Below are 19,667 nucleotides of genomic sequence, written 5' to 3'. Positions count from 1 at the left end.
ACCACAATGGTGTTAGCATTGTGCCTCTTAGTGAGGGGGGTCCAACGATGGTGGTGGTGTGGCAAACTATTGTCGAAATCGGTTAAATTTGAGACTTTTTCCTCGAAGTGGTTGTAGCTTTTCAATTGTTTTTCGAACAAACGAACGGCAGTTAATGGTGATAGAAGGTCAAAATATGTTTAGGGTGATGTGAGTTTCAGTTTAGGTTGGATTCCAAAGAACAACAACAATGAAAGAGTAAGACAGAAGTTGTTGTGGGAGGAGGAAGACATAGTAAGGATAAGAAAGTAATTAGTCTATTAATAATATTTTAGAGTGATAAAGTTTTTTTTTTACCGGAGTTAAGTGTTCAAAAATTTAAGAAATGGACTGGCATGAAATTTCGATAGTAATACATATCCCAACAAAATGTATCCCAAAGGTATCACAGTCTATGTGGCAAAGACACATCATCATGTGACATGGAAAGTAGATATTTTGTTATTTTTTGGGGACAAAAATACCTTTCTTTTTTGGTCTAATTTCTTTTACTACTGCTGCTGACATCATCATATGACATCACATGTTTTTACATTTTCTTTTTTTAAACGAAAATTCAAAACGTTTTATCTCTCAAAATACATGTTAGATTTCAAAAAAAATTACATATTCGAAATCAACATGTAAAACTCTTTTCAATAAGATCCATTGTCGATATGCTTTATCGGGTCGTTATTAAATAAAATCTGGAACATTGAAAATACAATGTAATTACACTGCTACTGCAATTACATTTTTTTGAGTTACACAGACTTTAATTACATTGTTTTCAAAAACAATGTAATTACACTGTTTTTCATTATTAGTTTTCAACTACATTGTTTTTTATTGTAATTACCTTGTTTTTGAATTGCTGGAATGTGTATCAATATCGTTACTTGTTTACTACAAACGGTAAAGGCAAACTTCATTCAAATTGCACACAAACAAACAATAGCAACAATATAATATTGCCATCCAATTACAATGACATTTTTAATTGGATTGGATGAAGATGGTGAAATTACAATGAAATTTTATAAAGAATATGGTGGATGCAGAGAAGTACAAAGTAGAGGATGAGGATGTGAAGACACGCCACAAATCACAGCTCACTTGCGAGAGGCCCAATTGACACAACAAGCTCACTTCAAACTTTGATCAAGCCTAGCCCAGTTACAACGACCGTAGAGAGAGGCTCTTATCTGGTTGACTTCAACTACCATTCTATTCCCGCAGAGAAGAAACAAAATCCAAGAAGAAACAAGAAATGTAGAGAGAGAGAGGAGAGATAGATGGGTTCTATTGATACATCTCTATCGGCAACTCTATCGGGATCTAAATTCGCTGCTTTCTTCAATGGTAGTTGTAGCTTTTCCCTTGAAGGATCGTACCAGCTAAGACAGGTAAGAATGACAAGGATTGCGCATAATATGCGTAATACTATGTGGGATGAGAAGTGCTGCCGGGGCAAGAGGAGGGGAAAGGTTAGAGCAACTGCAGTGGTTTTAATTTGCTAGCCCAACAAAAATTTATATTGGGTCCCACTTCTATTACATAAAAAGTCAAGGCAAATACGTCTCTCAATGCAACCACATTAACAAAACACATCTCCCAATATAACCACATCAACAAAACACAAATTCCTATACATTTTCCTTCCCACCCAACATGGTGGCCAACAAATTCCCATGCCCTCCATGTTGTCCCCAATAAAACTACACCAAAACACAATCTTTCAATATAAAACACATCTCCCAATATAGCCACATTAGCAAAACACAAAACTCAATACAACCACATCAGCAAAACACAAAACTCCATACATATTTGATGGCCCAGACAAAATAACACCATTGCAAGTGCTCTTAGGGTTAGAAGGGTATTGGGGTCATTAAAATAGAGAGATATTTTTTTATTAAATTAATATCATGTTGGCATGCTCACCTAAACTTGCCACATAGACTGAGATATTGTTGGGATATAAAGTTGCTGGGACATTTAGACTTTTCGATGAAATTTTCCCAATAAATAAACAGGAAAGAAATAAGGATCTCATGAGATGTTGGTCTCAGCCCAGGTTCCCGAGGTCTGTTGTAAAAATATTACAGCAGACCACATTGTAAAATCAGTCAATGGTCAGATATAGTCTGATATAATCCAATGACTCATATTTTAAAAGCCCAAAAATAAGATAAAAGCCAAAAATGGGATTTCTTTCTCTTTCTTATGTTCCCACACGCAGAGTTGCAGAAGCTCTATCTCCCCATCGTAGTTGGTACATCTGCAAGTTTTAGATGGGAAAATCTCCATCTTCAAGTATGCCTTACGATAATGCTACAGGAATGATTCAAATGAATACATAGTAAATGGAGATGTACTTAGTAACAATTACTCATGCTTGCAAAACCCAAAAACCAAATCCAACTCAGAAATCAATCAAACCCAGAAACCAAATCCAACTTAGAAATCGAATCAAACCCCCAAAACCAAATCAAACTCAGATAACCAAATCAAACTCAAAAACCAAAGGAAACCCATAAGAAGATGATGTGTAGGGAGATGAAGAGATCGACGAAGACGAAGATGATGTAGAAGATCGACTCTCCCTTTCACTACACAGACGATGTAGACAAAGAGATCGAGGGAGACGAAGATGATGATCGATTTCCTTGTCAATTTCTTACTCTGACCGTCAATGAAGGAGAGAAAGGTCTTTTGTGTGGGAACATAAGAGAAAGAAAAACAAATATATTATTTTTGGGCTTTTAAAATATGAGCCATTAGATTATATCAAATTATATCTAACCGTTGATTGATTCTACGGTGTGGTCTGCTGTAATATTTTTACAACAGACCCCAGGAACCCGTCTCAGCCCAAGCATCACTTTTGAGTTTTGAGCCCAATCAGAAACTGTAGCCGACGACAACGTTACCGGAACAGACGTGTCAAACGAGGATTAGCAAGCAAAGTCTACTGAGAGGCCGTTTGAATAGTTATTGAGATTTAGGGGACAGAGAGACGTTGGGCACGTGATCAGTCAAAGCTGTAATCCGCACATTATCCACTATTGTAGCAAAAGGATTCGATAAATCATAAATGAGACAAGCTCGCACCCACAATTTCGCTACTTTTTATGCTAGGAACACCCACCCAAATTTCACTTGCATTTACATCTGCATTTAGGTCTCATTTTAATATTTTATATGCATAGTAAGTTATTACTCATAATTGTTTCGAATCTAACGTCAACAAACACTTGGTTTTTTTTTCTCTCTCTATAAAGTAACCCTACCCACTCCCCACATCTTCCATTCTATTTCTCCTTTTGTAATTTCTCTGCAGGGAAACTTAGAGAAGTTTTTATCTCTGGGTTACAGAAGCCTTATCTAGCTGCTTCAGTCTTTTTGGATACCGGGTGAGTCATTCCCGCCCCATCTTCTATTTCTCTTATTTCTTATTTGTTTTAGGGAGAAATCTGTGTTTTAGCGCCCTTGGAACTTTATGCCCTTTGGCTTTTAGCGATGTGCTTGGGCCGTTACCCATGTTGGTCCTTGTGATATCGATGCTTTTTCTGAGAGGAAGATGTGATTGTGTTCCAGATCTGTTTGTTTATTTTGGTTAATTGATCTTATTTTTCTTATTGTAGCCATGAAAATGTAGGTATATTACTGTATTTTAGGGTATTTCCGTTTTGTTACATATAGGCACTATTCTTTTTTTTTTTAATGTAATTAAGGCGCTGTTGTTTAATGAACATAGAAAAAAGTGTGGGTAAGCGTCTTTCCTTATTTCTCAGTGTAAGCTATCTCCTTTGTCGAATCCTTTTATCAGAGACTCAGAGTTTCGCATTACAATTTTAGGTTAGCTATCTTAGGTGTAGGCTGATGTAGTTTTATTACAAAACCAGAAATTGTCGACTATATGGATCCAGAGAATCTTTTCGTTTTTGATGAATTATTGCATTCTGTTGGGCTCTGCAGAACTGTCAAGTCTAGAATTCGGAGTTGCTATTCTTCCTGAAGCAATGGAAGCATATGGAAAATCTACCATTGGTGGTGCTGCTAATGTCATTTATCTGTCGACCATTCTAGGTCGAGATGGGCCAAATCCAGTTCACAAATGCGATTACAAATGTGAAAACGAACTTGTATGTGGAAACATGTATTGTTGCAAACAAACAGGTCTCACTCACATCTGTGACAAGAACTGTAACCAGAGGATTTTGTATGATAACCATAGTTCCCTTTGCCGGGTGAGCGGCCAGCTTTTTCCCCTCACTCCAGCAGAGCAGCAAGCAGTTAGAGGTGTGCGTAGGAAGCTGGATACTGACAGTACTCCTGGTGATATCTGTGGTTTCAAACGCCGACGTGATGCTCAGTTTCATCCTTCTCCTTTCGAGAGAGCTTTTTCTACTGTCAGTCCCATCTGTGGCCAAGTTGGAGATGGCATGGATTTGAGCTAGACATACCTACATCGTATTACTGGAAAAACTCTTTATCTTTTAGTCACTATCAAGCTCCTACTAATTTTCCTTTCTTAAGTTCATGGAACAAATAGGAATGGTGAAACTTTATGCAAGTACTTGATATCGGACCTGATGTGTCCTGGTTATCTGTAGGAACAGTTTATATTTCTTGCTATGTTTATTGTTATGGAGCTTCCTTTGGCTCAACTCTTGTTTGGGGTATTAAGCAAGCTCAAGTTCATTTTCTTGTGAAACTTGAATTAAATCCAGTTTCTCTCTAACCGGACTACTGGATCTGAGCACTGACAGATATAGAGTGCTTTTGACAAGTATTATTACATTTAAATGTAGTGCAGTATTAATGTATTGAAGTTTTTTTCGTTGTTTCTTCCAATAACTAATCTTTTATTACTAGTGTAATATGTTTGTGCTTGGTGGACTTCGAATCTTTTGGGAAGTGCACAAGTCAATTAATTTGTGGGTTCACTTATTTGTTGAATGGTCCAATATCACAATCTAACGAATATAGTGTCACTTTGTATGTTAGTTCTGCACAAGGGTTACTTTTAAGTTGACGGTTTGCGTTTTTGTCTTGCATTGGCCATTGCAGTACAGGTTTTATCAAGTTCCTCGAATGAGGGATCTTCATGGACTTTTACCTGGTACTCGTAGAAATCTCACTAAGTTGTTAAGTTTATTGCAGGTTGTACATGCATTACATAATCGTTACTTTGTCTTTGTTATTGTTGTTTGTTTACTCATTCCTCTACTTTGATTGATTATATATGGGATCCTGAATTGGATATTAATTTTTGCAGGGATGAAGTGCGTACATTCAGACAGTTTAAATTGTCTCTCGAGATGAATAACTTGTCATGTTTTAAATATTTTCAAGAATATATAACTTGTTTCTGATAAATTCTTCTCCTTTCTCCAATGTAGGTGTCTTTGCTCATTTTGGAAAATGAAGCTGGCTTTGAGCAGCGCTGATGAGATGTGAAAGTGATATGCATTCAAGTTCTGAAGGCTAGCAGATATGTCTGCTTAGTGTGCTAGAGTCATATCACATTAGATACTGCCACAGCATATAAGCCCTTTGATCCCATTTTTACAGCATCCACCCACAGGGCATCTTCTGTTCGGCTGTCTGTGAATGTTTTCTCCTGTGCTACCCCTCTCTGGTCTGACAGCGAGGCCTGATGTTGGACTTTGATTCTAAATGACAACATCTCTTGGTACCTGTTCTGTTGAATTGTTTGTGAAGCAAAGAAATTCCATCCATGAACAGCTTTCTGGCTTTGGCTACAAAGAATGAGGCTGAAAAGAAAAGGCAGTGAGAGTTTTATCAAAGGCTTGCTAAGCCAAAAACAGAAAGTATTCATTCATCAAAAACAGAAAGCACAAGGAGAAGCTGATGTAGCAGTTGTGCAAGTCAGGGAAAATGTCGGTTCAACTTCAGTGGCAGCAGACAATGGAGCTCTTAAAGGTATTGTTGGTGTTGAGGCTTAGCTAAGTTGAAATTGTGTGTTGACTTGGTTTATGTTTGACCAAGTATTGTGTTTGTTTTTATCCTTGTTGGATGTCATGTCATCTGTCTTTATTATTTGTTTATTATGTGTTTGTGGTGCTGCCAGGTAAGCAATTCTAGAAGCAAATATAGTTTTGTCTTATGTATGAAGAAGTTCTTTGTCTTTGTCTGATATACTAAGTCTTGTTTGCTGTGTGCAAGACTTAGTGTTGTTTCTGCATCTGTGTTCTTAGTTACAAGCTTGATCTTGCTTGTACTCTACTGTGTGGTTAATTGCTGACTGCTGGGAGTCTCGGTAGATAAGCATCTCAGTTTGGTATTCTGTGTTTCTACAGGTATAACTGGAAAGAACTGCGATAACAATGCATGTTTTACTCTTAACAAAGTATTAGGGGGCTGCAACGGAGAGGAAGGGAGGTAATGATCCTGATGCTTCTCCAGGTTTCCCTCCCAAAAGTATCCAGTGAAAGTATGGGCTTCTGTTACGAAGTAGAACCCATTGTGGGGGAAGTATTGGGATCTTTCAATAGGCAACAAAATGTCCCCCGATAGGGCAGTTAGTGATATTAGGACTTATGTAGATTGTGCTCATTGTCATTCAACTTTAGTAGTAGTGGATGATGAAGCTGTTAAAGAAATGGAATTGTGGACAACTCCGATGGAAGTGACTACATATGTCAATGCTGCAATAGAATGGCCAATGAGGGCCATAGAAAATGAAACAAGAGAATGAATGAACCTGAGATTCAGATTCCACAACACAAACTTGAAGCTCGGGTTGCTAGAATTGAGAAAGTGATTGGCTCAGCTTAACATGCAAAAATTTGATCACAAGTCCGAAGAAACTATGGGAGAATAAAGCAATTATACGTTGTGCTTTATCAGTAGCAAAATAGGAGTATAGAGAATTTGCTTCCTTTGATCTACTTATTCACTATAAGCTTATATGATGCATGCACGACTGATTGTCTTTTTGTTGAAGAGGGTTTTATATACAATAGTTCGTCTTTTCATGCTTGAAATGAAATAATCTCGTAGCCAATTATTGCTTACCTTGAAAATTTTAAGTTTTAATCCATATTCCTGCGTAAACTACCAAATATTGGCCTACTTGGAATATATAAAATTTAGCTCTGCTTCGTTGTTGTTAGTATACATTCTGTTAAAAAACAACTAAAGGTTTAGGCTACCGCCATACTCTGTCCTCACTTGGCGTTTGTGTTTTGCTTCTCTTTGGTGTGCGTGCGTTTCTTCTTCTCTTCCTCAATATGCTGTGTACTCTCTGTCTTGTTCCCTGTTATGTTCACTGATATGGGCTTCTATAGCTACAGTTTTAGGTGTGTGTGCGCCCTTCCTTGCAATGAAAAACCTTTAATCTTGGCTTTATAGACCTGTCTGTATACTAGTGTGTGCTCCACTAATTTCTGTACAAGCTAGTGTTTCTTCCTATTCCTTTCCGACACTTGGGGTGTGTCCTACCACTGCAGAACTATTGCCTTACTTGAAGATACTAGCATGACAGATATGTTTTAGTTCTTAATATTGGTGGTGGAATGCACTTAGCTATGTTTTTGAAATTAGTTCTTGCTAAAAATATTTGAGCTGGCACCTCTATGGCTTCTGGGAATATCTTGTCACCTGGAGGATTGATTCAGACGAGGTATCATGGGGAAGGGCTGCATTCGAGTAGAGCTGCTTTGCTGCTATGCTACATACTTCAGCAAGTATACCAAACTGTATGCAGAAGGGACTAGGCAAAGCCAGCAGCCCTTTACAAGCATCAAGCATCTTCCAAGGAACTACAAAAGATGTATACCATTGACCATGGTATTCGAAGGTAGGCTTTCAGCAACAAGGCACCACAGACATGTAAGGTACTTAAACACAAGCTGAGGCAACTTCCTCTACTCAACAGAGGGAGCTATAGGCGTGTAAGGAACAAAACGTCAGTTCCCACTCCACTCAAATTGAGTCCTTTCTGCAATTGGCTCTTTAAATCTTAGGCTCTTAGTTTTTTATTATCTTTTTCATACTATTTTTTGTTGTTCTTCACTGGGTATGATTGTAAATATTTTTTTCATGCATTGGAATATCTTCACTGTACCTTCCTCTCGCACTCGTCCTTCGATTAGGGGTATGTCCCTAATCTAGCTACTTTAAGCCATCTCCTGAGATGTCTTATTTTGTGTTTTCTTTGTGGTTGAATATATTGTTGGCTTATCAAAGAAAAAAAAAATTGCATTTCACTCTGTATTTTCATACTAGATTGAAGAGGAGAGAGAATTCGATGTGCTGAGGGTTTACTTGTAAATTGTGAAAACTCACATTATGTCAATATTAAAATAGGCGCTTACTGACGTTAGGAATTAAAACGTTTGCAAATTGCAATGGTGGCTTCTAGATGGAGTGAATTGGATGCTCCTGTCTTCAATCGTCATGATCATCGTAAAGATCACTTTTTCTCACGAAGAACATTCGGCATAAAGGATCTAATTCCAGTGGTTTGCGTCAAATAACCAAAATATAAGAGGGAAAAGCAGAGGATGAACGGATATAAATATGCTGGAAAGTAGAAGAACAGAGATGCCGATAACGAGAGAGAGAGAAGAGTACGGCCAGTGTCCAGTCAAATTGGAGCAGAGATCGAATAATGCGCATTTTAAATATGTATATATAGCTCTCTCCTCTGTTTCCTTTTGTTGCCATAAAAACACATAGGAATCGCATAAAAACTGGGCAACTCAAAAGGCCAAAAGAAGTGAGGCTGCCCCCTCGTCGCCTCACGTCGTCCTATACTCCTATCGCTTTGGTGGTGGTGGTGGTGGTGCATTGTGGCTTTTGGTTTTGCATTGGGGGTTTGTGGTGGTTGACGCCTGCCTCTTTTACCGGTATTTCAGTTTATAAAAACTACCTTTTTTTTGGGAAGTAAAATAATAACAACTACCCAGTCTACCCTTTTTCCGTTTCCCAACTTTGGCGACAGACCCACCAATTCGATTCTGCTAAACTCCCCGTTTCCTCTCGAAGCGCTATATCTAATAAAGCATTTCGGGTTCGTCTTCTGTTTGATGAATTGCGCCAAAGACACCAGAAGGAGATGACGATGAAAGGAAGGATATCAAGGATTGGGAGTTATGCAATAGCATCATCAATCAGGGACCGTAACCAACAACCCTGCATTACTTGCACCACCTTCAACATCCTCGCACCCATTTACAAACGCTTCAACCATAAGGTCGTCTTCGTCTTCTTTTCCTTCTTCTCTTTTGCGGGTCGATTTTCACTCATTCTTGTTACGCCGTGTCTTGTAATGCGTTGTTCCATCAGGGCCACAGTTGTCGAGAAAGTGATTATAGAGCATATTGGTTGGCCAGGAACCACAGGATATTGGATTGGTTGTTGTACGAAAAATCTTCCATTATTTGTCTTCAGGTTTTCTTTTTGCTATTTTCTCTTTTACGGTAGAAATCCTGCGGAGAATACTTTTTAGTACTTGTCACACTGAGTATTAGATTGGTTGATGCAGGAATTCTGGCTTGGAAACCAAGAGCTTGTAAGTATATATGAGAGGAGGCTGGGTGATGCCGGTTATATTATTTTTAAACTTGGACGGACCAACAACCGCGGTGATGGTGTGTTTTGTTTCATTTCTTCATGATTTTTGCTTCAATCAAGCTTTCTTTGTTATTTGGTGAATTCGTATATAAAACTATAAAAGGACCAACAATACCCTTTCTGAACCAGCTCTTTCGTTGTTATGATATTTTTGGAGATTGCTTGATTTTGTTTTATAAATTAGGTAAGGAATAAGAAGTTTTATGTAGTGTATTTTTAGGACAAAATTGTCATGGGCTCAAGGAATAAAGGTCATGCTCACGTAATTTTTGTCTTGTCTTTCTTTGAGGACGTTTAGGTCTTCTAACTGCGGTGCACAAGGACTATTTTAGAGTTCTTAACTATAGAGAATCGCTCTTCAATGATTGTGGAGATCGTGTTGCTCAATTGTTACATGTTGAATTACTTTCCCCATTTTCGCAATCTCGAAGCAATGATATTCATCAGGATATTCTTATTGTGAACACACACTTGTTATTTCCTCATGATTCAACTCTGTCTCTGGTGCGACTTCATCAGGTAAGTTCCATTCTTGTTCCCTCATCGTGCTTCATTTCATCATCAATCTTTGTTCACTATTTCTGATTTTTCTTTATTATCTGAGTTGTGTAAAAGGTATATAAAATTTTGCAAGATGTGGAATCTTATCAGAAGGAATACAAGCTTAATCCTATGCCCATCATACTCTGCGGGTAAATTTATTATGCATCCCTTAGTTCATGATAGGTTTGCTTCCCTTCTGGACCCATGCTCATTTTTTTTTTGTCCAATATCGTCCTTTTTTTTTTTTTTTGCAGTGATTGGAATGGGAGCAAACGTGGACATGTTTATAAATTTCTAAGATCTCAAGGGTTTATATCTTCATATGATACAGCTCATCGGTATTCTGATGCTGATGCTCACAAGGTTTTTGCACATTCACTCTTAGACTTGGATTCCCATTTGGCAGAAACTCTAGCCTATGCCTATATTTGTTTTTGATATCCCCATTCTAAATATTTTTCTCACAGTGGGTTAGCCATCGGAATCATCGGGGGAACATTTGTGGTGTGGATTTTATATGGCTTCTTAATCCTAATAGATATCGAAAACTACTAAAAGCAAGTTGGACAGAAGCTGTGTTTGGCATGTTTAAGGTCAGAAAGTTTATTTTGTCCGTCAATTGAACACTCCTTATATGCGTATGATAACAGTTCCTTGTAATAATATATTACAAGGTTGACTTTGTATGTGACTTAAATTTAGAATTGAAATTGAGGACGTTATGTTGCTTCTTGGATGGAAGTCATACCGGAGCAATTATATATCTTCATGCCAAATTCCTTCCTGTGTCCATAAGCGGAAGATTTATCAATGTGCTTGTCGACTCTTATATCTCTTTTTTAGGCCCCTGACATGTGAGCCATTCAGGAAATAAAAATTGCCCAACTGAAATCTTGTCCATTTCCTCTAAAACATAAAATGAAAATTGCAGTATAGTAGTTCTCATATTGGGTTAAGTATAGGAGACGAGCATTCAAAGCACAAAGCAAATGAGTCTCTGGATCATCTCGGCTATTGCCTGGTGAAAAAGATGGTTGCAATACCTGGCATATTTTTCCAGGCTTAAAACAACCCTCATATGGATCATGCTTAGTGGATGGGGAGGTAGATGTTTGAGTGACTGTGGTGAGGGTTTTCATTTTTCAAACTTCAAAGGGAGAGGATTTTCTTCAATCCTTCTTTGACAGCAATTGTTTTTGTAGTTTCAGTATCTATTACGGAGAGCTTCGCTGACGGAATATGATGCATTTGCCTTTCTGAAAGCTGATAATGACAGTGATTACATCACATATTCAGGTTTCTGTGAAGCTCTTAGACAGGTATTCTAATTGATTTAAATGGAATTTATTTTTGGTAGTGTTATTGTTATTGTTATTATGGTTGCTCTGTAGGATAGCGTTATCTGTTTTTGTGATCATAGAAAGTTACTAATGGTTTTTGGTTCTACAGCTTAATTTGACCGGCCACCAGCATGGGCTCACTGTTGAAGAGACAAAGGACCTGTGGGTCCAAGCCGACACTGATGGAGATGGCGTGCTTGATTATAAAGAATTTCAGGTAATGGTCCGATCGAGAAAGTATTTGCTCTCATTGAAATGGAAAAATACTTCGCTATCCGAGTATTCTCTGGTAGTACTGCACCTGGCTGGCAGTTGCAGGCTCTAGCGTTAAGAATACTGTTACAGGGTGTTTGAGCATTAGAGGGCACAGTAATACAGTCATTGGTTTGATTATATGAACCTTTTTTTCTGTGTTTTTTAATGTATGCTTAACATTTTTTCCACGTTTTTGTTTGCCATTTTCATGTGTTGAATGATGGCTGTGCAGCAGCAAATTTGGAAACCATCTTGGTCGGAGCAGAGGGACGAGACAATCAATGAAGTCCAAGACAACGTCATGAAGGGTAATCAAGTGCAGACTGTTGGTTTCAGCGTGAAGAATGCTGTGCTATTCCCTCCGGAAGTGGAGAAAGGAAGGTGGCCTGAAAATTATTCGCTTTCTGATCATGCTCGACTTACAGTTGTTTTCTCACCGATAGGGATGCCGTGCTCAAAGTTGATATCCTGACCAAACCAAACCCATAGGGAGCAAGAGTTGGCTAGTGTTGATATGCTCGTCATAACTTGCATGAGGTGCAAAGTTCGATTCCTCATCTCTCAAAAAAATTAATAACATAACCCCACGATTTATCAAAAAAAAAAAAAAAAAACACCCCAGATGCAATTCTATAGTGTATTGATATGTATGGGAAGGGAAAGTGGCCATTGACAGATATTAGATGGATACTAAGATAGTCCACTGATGAGCCTTTTACTGAAAGTTGTTCATATGATAGGGAGACAAGGTATTGTGGCACCAAAGTTGTGTGGGACTCGAAACACTATACATACATTCTCAGAGGGTATAGGGCAGACCGTAGAAATTAACCTAATTTCTCTGTTGTGTTATGTTCTTGCCTTGTTCCTTTCTTTTCAATTGAGGAGGAACGGAGAGGATAAGAAAGATGACTAAGTAGTAGAAATAGAAGTGTGAAATTATAGAAAGGAAAGGAAAAAAAGAAAGACTTGAGATTATGTGTACTTTGCGCAGATAGGTAGAAGTCGTTTTTTTTAATAATAATAAAAAAATGTATATAACTTATTAAAAAAATTGGGTGAGAGAGGCTCGAGCTCTCGACCTCAGGATCACTCTGAGCTATGAGACCTACGCGCTAGCCAATTGCGCCACCACCCCTTCTGTTGCTTGTAATGAGCATAACATCTAAGATTTTTAGAACTAGTTGTGGCGACTGACAACGATGACTCGATGAGGACGAGTTTACAAGCTGAATTGCTGGTATAGTTCGTAGTTTACTTTCCTTCTTCTCATGCGAATGGGAATTCCTTCCATTGCCTTTCAGATTCTCTCAGTTTTGTTGGTTGGTGGCACAGCAATTAATGGGGCCGATAATCCAATATACGCAAGGCAGATATTAAGCTCAGCCCGAAAGGAGAAAGACTGGTTGGTCTCAATAAGGAGACAAATCCACGAAAACCCAGAACTGCGTTTTGAAGAACACAACACAAGCGCTCTTATTCGAACTGAACTCGACAAGCTTGGCATCCCATATGAATACCCATTTGCCAAAACCGGCGTCGTTGCCCAAATCGGCTCTGGTTCTCGCCCCGTCCTTGCACTTCGGGCCGACATTGACGCCCTACCCTTGCAAGTAATGATCCCGGTCCATCTGCTTTTCTCTTTTTTAGTTTTGATTTCTTTTGAGGTGTTTATTTGGTTTTCCTAAATTTAGGAGCTTGTTGATTGGAAGCATAAGAGCAAAATTGACGGCAGAATGCACGCTTGTGGACACGATATCCACACAACGATGCTACTTGGTGCTGCCAAGCTGCTTAATCAACGTAAAGAGAGACTTAAGGTTTGGTTTGAAACACTTTCGTTGCTGGACTAAAGTTTTAATTTGGAGATTGAGGTTATTGCTTATATTCCTTGGAATGACGATTATCTTACCCATTAAATTTGATAACCAAAGCAAAAACTCGGTCCTCAATCACTAGCAGAAGCTGTTTGTCTTGAATTTTGAAAAGAAGAGAACAAAGTTTGACTGATCTTCTCATCACCATAAGCCATTGTTAGAGAAAAGCAATTTAAGGTTGTTATCCCCTGGATCTCTTCAAAAATATTTAGGCTGTTATTTACTGTCTTGATCCCATGCGTCTCATCCTTTACATAATATCCAGATCACTTTGTGTAACTATGTTTCATGCTTTGAAAACAAAGACTATTAATTGGAGATACATGCTGTGGTCGTAGCATTTGGATTCTTCTTCTGTTTTTTCCCACTGATAGTTATGCCACTTCCTCTGATAGTTGCATGGAAACTTCATACCGTATTCTGCTATCATTTTTTTAGCAGGAAAATGAAAGGCAGATTTAATTTAATGGCACCGAGGGGGTGCCAACCCGGTAAAAATCTTAGAAATTATCTGCATAAAATCGAGTCTAGTACATCAAAGAACTGATTTTCATCTAGGAAAGGATTACAATGAAACTAGTACAGAGATTGAAAAGCCTTCTTCAACCCCCTTGAAGACTCTTTTGTTCTTTTCTCTCCAAGCAATAAAGAAAATGGCCATCTATACAGTGGAGATTATACTTCTGTTGTTAATGGAACTTCTGCTGTAAGCCATGCTCTTAATTCTTCTTCAGTTGATCTGGCTGCAATCAAACTGATCCAATTAGTGATAGAGTAAAGCTGATGTAGGGTCAATGTTTAATGGTAGAGCTTTGAAGGCCCATAACTTTCAATCCAGAGGGAGTTACGGGGCCCATAATATGTTTTCGGAAAGGGAATCTTGTGCCCTACACAAATTAAGTGGACTTTGTCCTCCGTAACGGCAGGGTTCAGGCCTAAATTCGCACGTTTAAGGGGTCTACGGGGCACTTTTATATTATTGCGCATAATTTATGTTATTTCCTCATTTAGTTTGGTTTCCCTTTTCTAATGATTTTAGGGTTTCTTTTCTAGTATAAATACTCCTTTAAGTTGTAATTGAAGGTAGACTTGATTATTATTAATATCAAAGAAAACGAGATTCGTTCTCAATTGGTGGAGATCTCCACGTCTTTCCTGAATCCGTCATAGCACGATTCAGTTTGTTACTTCCACTTTGTCAAAAGCTCCTCAATATGCATACCCAACCCAATGCAGGGTGATTTGGTTCTGTGTTTTAAGCTTTTCTCTATGCTAGGAATATCTATTTGACATGTAAAAACAACGTCTTTGAAGATCTTAAATTGTCAAGGCTCTCCCCCACACCACTTCCCAAGTTTGTTCCAGGGTATGCAACTACTTTCTCCTCCTTTAGCCCTTACAAGTAGCTAGTAGTATCGTCTGACACTCTGTCATGCAATCTGCCTCCATTCCACTATTTTGGGCTCATTGTCCATTCTATTGGGTTGATTATCATAAATAGTTGCATAGAAATTGTTGAAATCCACCAGTTTCCAGTCTGTGGATACCCTAATAAAGAAACACATCCCAGGAAACCTCATTGTTAGTAATGAGCATGTTTTTCTCTGACTTAGGTCATTAGCTTCTTAATTTCTGGCCAAAAGAAAGAGTTTGGGAATCCTTGATGGTAGCTGGTCCACAACAAGTGTCCAAAAGTAGACTCTTTTGCCTTTACCAACCACAAACGAGATACTACATGACCAAACAGCTCAGAATAGTCTGATACAATCTAAACTCCCCCTCCATTGGCTTCATTTTTACCCTTCATCATCAATCTTCCATCATCTACTCCATATTTGGCCTCCAAAAGATTTTTCCATATTTGGCATGATAGTAACCTAAGTTCAGGGGTTCAATTCCTGGAATCATCATCTTCATTATACTGGCAACCACATTACCATCTCCTGGACTCTATTTAAGTTGTTTTGAGGAGCAGAAGTATGCAGATTGACCTCTGCATTCTCACTCTAATACATATTTCAAAGACAATTCTGATAAATTATCATTCAGAATTCAACTGCATCTTCATCTTTTATATTATTGTGATGTATAGAGAATTTCCAGGATAAACATCAATAAGAGGATTACAAATTTAAGAAGTCATCTTCCAATGCTGGCTTAGTAAGCCTTCTAAGGTCCTGGGAAGAGAAATTTCTTCTCTCAACTCGTGGTCTCTGCTGGCCCTCTTTTATTTATCGTGGCCTTTAATTAGAATGTCTAGTATGGTAACATCAAAGTTTATGGAAATCATGATGTTGCAGGGTGTGTTGGCTTTTATTCTCATGTTATAAGTTTTCATAATATAAATATTTTCAGGGGATTCACGAGATGCATTGAAAGAAAAGATATGTGAAGTCATTAACACTCATTTCCATTCATGTATTGATAAAATGACCGTGAATCCCTATCAACCATCTGCTACTTCTATAATCAAATTAGAATTCTCATCTCTCTCTCTTTAAAATTATAAGAACCAGCTCTTGGGTGGCTATTTTCTTCTCTTTGTTGCTTCTTTGCTTTTACTTTTTTTATTTATTTAGTTTATTGGAAAATAAATGTAAACAACTCTCATGTACAATGCTCCCACAAGGGCACGGTGGAGGATATGCTAAATGTACGGAGACTTTACTTCCACATAATATGTAGAGAGTTTGTTTTCCGGAATTGAACTTGTGACCTTTAAGTTGCGTCAATACAACATTGGGCCAAATGTTTTCCGGAATAAACAACTAATGCGCACAAGGCTCTCGTAGTGGGTGGGGTCAAGGATATAAAAAAAATTATTCGGAGAGGTTGTTTAATTTATCTATGCCTTTTCTTTTCAGTCCACTACACTTATGTAGATTCAATTTTCATTATTTTGTCTTTAGGGAACTGTGAGACTTCTTTTCCAACCAGCTGAAGAAGGAGGGGCTGGCGCATCTTACATGATAGAAGAAGGAGCTCTTGGTGATGCCGAAGCAATATTTGGAATGCACATTGATAGTGAAATACCCACTGGAAGCATAGCGTCTCTTCCTGGGCCAGTCCTGGCTGCTGTATGTTTTTTTGCTGTAAAAATAGAAGGAAAGGGTGGGCATGCTGCAGAGCCCCACACCACCACGGACCCTATACTTGCAGCATCATTTACAATCTTGGCACTGCAGCAGCTCGTCTCAAGAGAGTCTGATCCCCTGCACAGTGAAGTATGGCCGTACTATCCATTTGTTTTTGTAATCTTGTAGCTTCCCACCTATAGCAGTATATGGCAATATGTACTGTGCAAGTTGCTTAAAGACTGCTACAAACTTGAAGCCCTCATCTGTTTTAGTTAATTTTTGAAAGGCGCTTCTATTTGTGCTTTTCTTTAATTATCTTTGGCATTCTTTCATCTGTACAAGAACAAGTAGCATCATGTTGACTCAATCTTATGTTTTTGCTTTTGGCTGAAGGTTCTATCTGTTACTTACGTGAGATGTGGGACTGCCATGAATGTCATTCCGGCATACGCCGAGTTTGGGGGTACTTTAAGAAGTCTAACAAGTGAGGGCTTGCATCGACTCAGGGAAAGGATGAAAGAGGTATTAAGCAACACTTCATTGAAAGCATAAGATTTTCTCTCATTACATTTATTCCATTGGTGGTTCTATGTTTAATTGTTTGTCAAATTGTGGCCAACTGCCAAGTATGCGAGTCCAGTTTGAAGTTTAGTGATGCATGTATAATTGACTGTAGGTTATCAAAGGTCAGGCAGGTGTGCACAGATGCAAAGCATATGTTGACATGAAAGAAGAAGAATATCCGGTATATCCTGCTACCGTGAATGATGTGGGCTTGCACCAGGATGTTCAAAGGATTGGTAAACTCCTGCTTGGTCCTGAGAATGTGCATATGGGGAAGAAAGTGATGGCAGGTGAGGACTTTGCCTTCTATCAAGAACGTGTTCCTGGGATTATGCTTAGTATTGGAATTAGAAATGAAAAGGTTGGGGCAATTTATTCTCCACACTCACCTCACTTCTTTGTTGACGAGGATGTACTTCCAATTGGGGCTGCGTTACACACTGCCCTCGCAGAGACTTATCTTAGTGATCATCAAAAGTCTAATGTTGATGTGAAGTAAGGATTTTATGTAAATTTCAGCCCTATGAATTATGATTCTGTATGTGAGTGTATTTGCGTTGGTTGGTAAATAACTTTGTAGCAGTGTCAATAACCTGGCCGGTGGCATTACTTTTTACTTTATATCATACGATTAACGCATTTCCTTGAACCCTGTTTTTGGCATGGAATATGTTTGGCATGCTGTTGAATGATTATGTGATATTTCTATAAGAATACTACATTCATATTTGACAAATCACTGATAATAGTGAGTGTTGAGTGTGATTACTTTATTGAAATTTGACTATCCTAAGCAATCATCTAGAAAATAATACGTTAAGATGTCATTAGAAAGCAATACATATTAACAAGTCCAATGCTGCCGAGTCATTCCCCCGTGCAAGGGGCGTAATCTCAATTACTGGGCTAGCTAGGGTGAACTAATTAAGGATCTTCTTCATTGGCTGATAAGGAAAACAAGTCACATGCATGACATGAGAGCCAAATAAGATCAATCATTGTCCAATTTTCAATTCAAGTGTGGAAATGCGTAGGAGATAGCCAATGATTAACTAAGCTATCTAATTAAATGATAAAGACTCGTGTATGTCTAATAAATGGATGAGAAACTCAGAAACATTATGGTACCTTGCAACATCTAATGTTATAACAATTTATGAAGTTTACAAGTCAGAAATTGAAACTTTAAGAAAGAATTGTTGGAACAGAGATTGAGGATCGGTATCTACGATATTCGAAGATTAGTTTTAATCTATGCTGGGATGATTCACAATGAAAGCAACATTTTTATTGAAGGGACTTGTAGAAAAATATAGATAGTAGTAAAAAAGACATCTATTTAGTATTTATACACCTTAAGAAGACATATGATAAGAGTGTCTAGGTAAGTAATGTGATGAATTTTAGAGAAGAGACAACTCTTGATTAGTTATATTATTATGATCAAGGATATATATGAAAAAGCTGTAGCTCGTGTTAGGACTAATGGAGGAGTTATAGTGAAGTTTTTCATCACAATAGGTTTGCACCAAGAGTGCACTTAAGATCGTTCTTATTTGTTATAGTGATGGATGAACTCACATGACATATCTAAAGTGACGTGCCTTGGTGCATGTTGTTTGCGAATGATATAATTCTAGTAGATCAGACAATATTGAGATTTAGGTCAAAACTCGAGATGTAGAGGCAAAACTTAAGTCTAAAAGATTTAAATTACATAAAACTAAAATATAATATATATGCAATGTAAATTTAGTAAGAGCATATAAAGGAACGAACAAAAGTTTGAATTAGATGTTAGAGAAATAACAAAAAGTCAGGTTTTTAAATATCTTGACTCTATTTTTCAAGATGTCATAGCCATCAATGAAAATGTAACTAATATGATTAAAAGCTAATGTGTGAAGTGAAAGAGTTCATTCGAAATTTTATACGACTAAAAGATTCTTTTAAGGCTCAAGAAAAATTCTACAAGTCCGCTATATAACCGGTGATGATGTATAGTTTTGAGTGTTGAACTATTAAAAGACAACATATCCATAAAATTCAGGTAATAGAAATTTGGATGTTTCGTTGGATGTGTGGCTATACAATGGAAGATAGAATAAGAAATAATATCTAAACTAGGAGTAGTATCAATTGAATATAAGTTGCGAGAAAATCGTTTAAGATGGTATGAACATGTACAATGTAGAGATAGTGGTGCAGCGATAAGGAGAATCAAGAGAATTTGTATGGGAGATAGAAGAGAATGAAGATGAATATCTAAAAGGGCATGACTTGAAGTTGTGAAGAAATTATATGTATTAACCAAGAGTTAAAAAGTAGGATTCTAGATAGAAATAAATAGAAAGTAAAAGAATATAGAGATTTCATGCTGA

The 19,667-nt window shown here is 37.8% G+C and overlaps 3 protein-coding genes across 4 annotated transcripts; all 3 read left to right on the top strand.

Moving 5' to 3' along the window:
* Nucleotides 1–3,252: 3,252 nt before the first annotated feature.
* LOC119985695 lies at nucleotides 3,253–7,065 on the top strand. 2 transcript variants are annotated; one of them, XM_038830016.1, is made up of 4 exons: nucleotides 3,253–3,437; nucleotides 4,003–5,149; nucleotides 5,430–5,973; nucleotides 6,351–7,065. In XM_038830016.1, the coding sequence occupies exon 2, from the start codon at nucleotides 4,047–4,049 to the stop codon at nucleotides 4,482–4,484; it is 438 nt and encodes a 145-aa protein (XP_038685944.1). In that variant the 5' UTR covers nucleotides 3,253–3,437; nucleotides 4,003–4,046; the 3' UTR covers nucleotides 4,485–5,149; nucleotides 5,430–5,973; nucleotides 6,351–7,065. The 2 variants fall into 2 exon arrangements, with proteins under 2 accessions (XP_038685944.1, XP_038685943.1); XM_038830015.1 differs by having other exon boundaries at nucleotides 4,003–5,973.
* Nucleotides 7,066–8,534: 1,469 nt separating this feature from the next.
* On the top strand, nucleotides 8,535–12,752 carry LOC119985691 (uncharacterized calcium-binding protein At1g02270). Its single transcript, XM_038830010.1, has 10 exons — nucleotides 8,535–9,250; nucleotides 9,343–9,447; nucleotides 9,542–9,647; nucleotides 9,929–10,149; nucleotides 10,246–10,322; nucleotides 10,428–10,536; nucleotides 10,641–10,766; nucleotides 11,376–11,492; nucleotides 11,623–11,730; nucleotides 12,001–12,752. The coding sequence occupies exons 1-10, from the start codon at nucleotides 9,113–9,115 to the stop codon at nucleotides 12,238–12,240; spliced, it is 1,347 nt and encodes a 448-aa protein (XP_038685938.1). The 5' UTR covers nucleotides 8,535–9,112; the 3' UTR covers nucleotides 12,241–12,752.
* Nucleotides 12,753–12,955: 203 nt separating this feature from the next.
* On the top strand, nucleotides 12,956–17,949 carry LOC119985692 (IAA-amino acid hydrolase ILR1-like 3). The gene is made up of 5 exons (XM_038830011.1): nucleotides 12,956–13,381; nucleotides 13,463–13,588; nucleotides 16,555–16,869; nucleotides 17,116–17,244; nucleotides 17,399–17,949. Exons 1-5 carry the CDS (start codon nucleotides 13,040–13,042, stop codon nucleotides 17,783–17,785), a joined length of 1,299 nt encoding a protein of 432 aa, XP_038685939.1. The 5' UTR covers nucleotides 12,956–13,039; the 3' UTR covers nucleotides 17,786–17,949.
* The last annotated feature ends 1,718 nt before the right edge of the window (nucleotides 17,950–19,667 follow it).

The sequence above is a fragment of the Tripterygium wilfordii genome, chromosome 19 (genome assembly GCF_013401445.1).
Source record: "Tripterygium wilfordii isolate XIE 37 chromosome 19, ASM1340144v1, whole genome shotgun sequence".
Classification (NCBI taxonomy): domain Eukaryota; kingdom Viridiplantae; phylum Streptophyta; class Magnoliopsida; order Celastrales; family Celastraceae; genus Tripterygium; species Tripterygium wilfordii.
This window is presented reverse-complemented; position numbering and strand designations above follow the sequence as displayed.

Coding starts and splice junctions, on each gene's coding strand:
- LOC119985695 (XM_038830016.1), top strand. CDS start 4,047: ATGGAAGCATATGGAAAATCTACCATTGGTGGTGCTGCTAATGTCATT.
- LOC119985691 (XM_038830010.1), top strand. CDS start 9,113: ATGACGATGAAAGGAAGGATATCAAGGATTGGGAGTTATGCAATAGCA. Junction 10,323..10,427: donor ATGCCCATCATACTCTGCGG/GTAAATTTATTA, acceptor TTTTTTTTGCAG/TGATTGGAATGGGAGCAAAC. Junction 10,537..10,640: donor CTGATGCTGATGCTCACAAG/GTTTTTGCACAT, acceptor TTTTTCTCACAG/TGGGTTAGCCATCGGAATCA.
- LOC119985692 (XM_038830011.1), top strand. CDS start 13,040: ATGCGAATGGGAATTCCTTCCATTGCCTTTCAGATTCTCTCAGTTTTG. Junction 13,382..13,462: donor TTGACGCCCTACCCTTGCAA/GTAATGATCCCG, acceptor TCCTAAATTTAG/GAGCTTGTTGATTGGAAGCA. Junction 16,870..17,115: donor CTGATCCCCTGCACAGTGAA/GTATGGCCGTAC, acceptor TTTTGGCTGAAG/GTTCTATCTGTTACTTACGT.